The 4,518-nt window shown below is 40.8% G+C and overlaps 1 protein-coding gene across 1 annotated transcript; it reads right to left on the bottom strand.

Moving 5' to 3' along the window:
• Nucleotides 1-1,769: 1,769 nt before the first annotated feature.
• Nucleotides 1,770-2,555, bottom strand: LOC146866004 (zinc finger BED domain-containing protein 5-like). The gene has a single exon (XM_085640216.1). The coding sequence runs from the start codon at nucleotides 2,553-2,555 to the stop codon at nucleotides 1,770-1,772; it is 786 nt and encodes a 261-aa protein (XP_085496342.1).
• Between the last annotated feature and the right edge of the window lie 1,963 nt (nucleotides 2,556-4,518).

Here is a 4,518-nt window from a genome sequence, read left to right as displayed (position 1 = left end):
GACAGCAGTGCACAATGCATTTCGGCTTGTCTGCCTTCCTCAGGTGCTGCTAGTACCACGCAATCACCTACTCCCTCCTTTTGAAATTCCTCAGGCACTCCCATTGGCAGGAGATCAGCTGACCAAACTGCACTGGGAACGGAGCAGTCTAATGGGAGACTACTACCCCCAGCATGCATCACGAAGGTATGTGCAACAGCTGGATCGATGTAACTTCTGTGAGGGCTGTGTTGTGCCAAGCAAAAGGTGGGGGCTCTATGCCAACTGGCGATTGCAAGCTGAATGTGTTGAGAGCTCCCTCCGGTCCCCAAAGCCCCAGCCCAACGTGGAAACAGACCGGGCTGTGAGGCAAGCAGAAATCTCACCCGCCTCCCCGTGCAGTCACAGGCTGCCAAGGCAGCAGCCACAGGCTTAGTTCCTTGTCGATGCGGTCCTGGAAAATTCGATCCCTCGAAACACATAGTCCAGTGGTTCCCAAACTCTTGACTCCTGAGGACCCCCACTGAATCACTACTGGAGTCCGGGGACTCCCAAGCAATTTTTACAATTGAAATTTAAAAAAATTAAAACAATAATTTGCAAAAAATACATAAACAAGTACACACCAAACAAATACTTGCATTACTAAAGCTTTTATTATTTTATCTTGAAAAATATGCAAAAATTAAAACATTTTAATGGGAAGGATGGTGCTGCATCTCGGCGACTAACTTTTCAATGTTTGGTTTTATTTCGGAAAGTTGAATCCTTAGGTCAGATTCTACATTTTGCAAGCGATTTCTGTTCTTATTTTTAAGGTACATAAGATTTGAGAAAGCCTTCTCACATAAATATGTGGTGGGGAAAGGAAGTAGAACCTTAAGTGCCTTGTTTGATAATTCAGGATAATCTGTTCGTACTTGCAGCCAAAAGTTTGTCAGACTCAGAGACTTTTCCTTGAATAGAAGTTTAAGTGCACTATCTGTAGAGATTTCAATCAAACCGTTTTCTTCAGATGCTGTCAGTCCCATTAAATTGTCAATATCTACATTAAAAGGATCTTTAATCCAGTTTTTGCTTTCATCCGGAAGTGGAAAGTACTGACGGAAACTACACCGCATATCTTGGAGATGCTGGATACAAATTTCTAAGACTTTGTTCGATAATTCATCATCAGCAGATTCCAAGAATGTCTTCAGGTTCTGAAAAGAATCAAAATGTCTTTGTGTTAAGCGACGAGCCCATAAGTCTAACTTTTTTATCATTGCCTCAATCTTGTCTTCAACATTAAAAATTGTGATACCTACTCCTTGCATACTCAAATTGAGTGCATTTAAATGTGTGAAGATGTCTGCCATATATGCCAGCATAGCTAACCAAGTATGGTCATGTAAGCGCTCACCAAGTGGAAATGGAGATTCCAGTTCAGTGACGAAAACTCTGATTTAATCTCTTAATTCAAAAAGGCGAGACAAAACTCTACCACGAGACAGCCATCGGACTTCTGTATGCAGCAAAAGCTGATGATGATCACTATCCATGGACTGACAAAGCTGTTCAAAAAGCCTTGAATTTAGTGACCTAGCTTTGATCAAATTTACAATTTTGACGGACTCATTCAAGACCTTTTTTAATTCCTCTGGTATCTTCTTAGTGGCTAATGCTTCTCGATGAATGCAACAATGATGCCATACAACTGAAGGGTTAATTTCCCTTATTCGTGCTACAAGTCCAGTTAGTCTCCCAGACATGGCACGTGCCCCATCTGTGCTGATTCCTATGCATTTGGACTACTGAATTCCATTTGATGTCAGAAAGTCATTGAAACTGCTGAAGAACTCTTCAGCAGTGGTATGTATCAAATAGCAGCAGAACAGTAAATCCTCACAAATGTTCCCCTCAAAATCGTATCTAACGTAACACAGGAGATGAGATTTATTTGCTATGTTCGTACTTTCATCTACTTGTAGGCTATAATGCAGACTTTTACAAATTCTTTCGATCAACTGTTCCTTCATGTTGTCTGAAATGTTGTCAATTCGCTTTTTTACAGTGTTGTTAGATAATGGCACCAAATTTAAATCTTTTGCTGCTTTTTCTCCAATCATTGCTGTCAGCATGGCTTTAGCAGCAGGTACTATTAGTTCTTCAGCAATTGTATGCGGTTTTCCAGCTTCTGCTATGAGCATGGACACTTCATATGAAGCTTTCAGAGCATTTTCATTAACGGAGCCCGTTGCAGTTTTCTTAATTATTTTTCTACTTTTTAGGAGCTCTTGCTCTTTATTCTTGAAGAATTCTATGGATTTAGTCGCATGCTCTTTATGCTTGGTTTCCAAGTGTCTTTGTAATTTTGAAGGTTTCAGGGCCTCATTTGACAAAATTTCATAGCATAGCACGCATTTTGGTTGCTGTTCATATTCTGAACCTGAACATGTGAAACCCAATGATAAATATTCACCATCGTACTTGCGAAACTTCCTTTTCTTTTCACTTAACTCCCTTTGTTTTGAGCATGATGGCCCATCATTGATGTCTTCAGTAGATTTTCGCTTAAGGTTAAGCCAGCGATCCATCGTCGTTATGTTTTTTAGGATACCCACAGCTGACCAGTCTATATTGAAACACATTTGGTTATGTAGAATAATTTTCTAGCAAAGCTATTTGGTAAAGCACATATTTAGAACTTCACTACTTTACCTACTACAGGCTGCCCTCGTCAGATGTTTCCAGACTACATATGCTTTGACGTTGAGAGATTAAACAGCACCTGTAAGAAGATTTTAACACTGTATGAGCACTGCTTTCAAGGAAAAGACAGAGGACACTAGCAAATCATATGCATGGATATGGTAATTTTATGTATTGTGGGTTCAAGATAATTCCATTTGCTCAGTTTAATTAAACATAGCTCATTCACTGTGAAAGCAGTCCATTGTTGATTGCACAGAGAGGTTCGCTCAATAGTATGGGAAAACATGACCAGGGTTGGAGTTAAGCGAGAATACTTCAGAAAGTCATTTTGTCTGCTACACACTGGCCGTAAATGTGTTGAGGTTGTGATTAAATTCAAACCAGGATGTCACAGTTTCCTATGTGGCTTGCTGGCAGCCATGGCACATGGCATGAGCAGCTGATGTGACACCGAGAATAGTAATTAAATCATACAAATACATGCCAACATTTTAGAAGAGGAAAGTGGGTTATTTAAAAAAATATATATACTTGGGAGAAAGCATTTCCCCCTTTTACATCCATTGAAGGACAGGAAATGTCATGCGGGAGACAGCCTGAATCAGGTCTATTGGAATGTATGACTGCAGTGGTGCATTTAGCAGTACAAGGCTTCTGCTCTCAGCCATACCAAACACAAGGAGATGATGGACGGAGTGCTGAAACTTTTTGGACACTCCCATACCCCCCCCGCTCCCCCCCAACCCCCCAGTCACAGATCTGGGTTGAATCCATCATCGTTCTTTAGCTCACTTCGTCACCCCAGTTTGGACCCATTTGCATATGACTGGGTCCAAACTGGAATGGCATGGTGATCAAAAATACGATGGATTTAGGCCCAGATCTCTGTACTGGGGTGAATGTATGACATTGTTCTGCAGTCTGTCCATCGATTGTTGTTTTGCGCTGTTCTCTTTCACTTCCATGAGGCTGATAACCTAAATAAAAAGGAAACACTTTTTAAATGCGTGCATACGCTTTGAACATATGCATATTTCATCAAGGCAGGGCTGTGTCTCCTGCGGGGGAAAGTACTAAGTGTATGATGTGACATTGTGATGACCATCACGCTTCACCTGCTTCGGGTAAATACAGTTTTCAGAATGAGGATTATCATTACATCATTACACGCATTGATTGCATAATGTGCCATGAAGAAACCATTTTAAAATAAACCATTTTAAAATCAATGCAATAATTTGGAGTGGACTACACTTGCAGCCACACTTTTCATGAAACCAACCCTGACGGCGGGAATAAACCATAATGTCACTGCTACTAGCACACAAGCTGATCACTCGTCACAAACGAGAAGAATTATAGAAAGGCTGCTGCTAAATCATAGCTGCCAAGGTTTCAGATTGCGGTGTGTGATATTGTCATAAATACAGTGATAATATCACTCTTTAACATTCTACAAAAGGAGTGCATGAATATGCCAACATTAAAGTAAACAGACTTTGAGAACAGCAGCACAATAGCAGTCTGTACACATTGCACAGATACTGACTGAGGAGCAAGCAGACAAGTCATAAAGCGCAAATAGGTACAAGTTACCAGGCATACGCAAATGGTCACCAAACCCAGACTGAGTGATCAGAAGCTAGAAACAGAACCCTCTCAAACAGATCTAATGAGAGAGGGCAGAATCCGCCAGCAGCTTGACCTGCAGGAACGTCTGAGAGGCCTTTTTTCCAAATCTGTCCTGAATAAAACCTTATTTGTTACTATCCTCAATCTGAGACGAAATTCAAATCAAGCAAGAAAAATGGGGCACGATAAATAGCATCTGTTTTGAGTTTTTGG

The sequence above is a fragment of the Triturus cristatus genome, chromosome 2_1 (assembly GCF_964204655.1).
Source record: "Triturus cristatus chromosome 2_1, aTriCri1.1, whole genome shotgun sequence".
NCBI lineage: Eukaryota > Metazoa > Chordata > Amphibia > Caudata > Salamandridae > Triturus > Triturus cristatus.
This window is presented reverse-complemented; position numbering and strand designations above follow the sequence as displayed.

Excerpts from the sequence above, each read along its gene's own strand:
- LOC146866004 (XM_085640216.1), bottom strand. The coding sequence starts at position 2,555 with ATGGATCGCTGGCTTAACCTTAAGCGAAAATCTACTGAAGACATCAAT.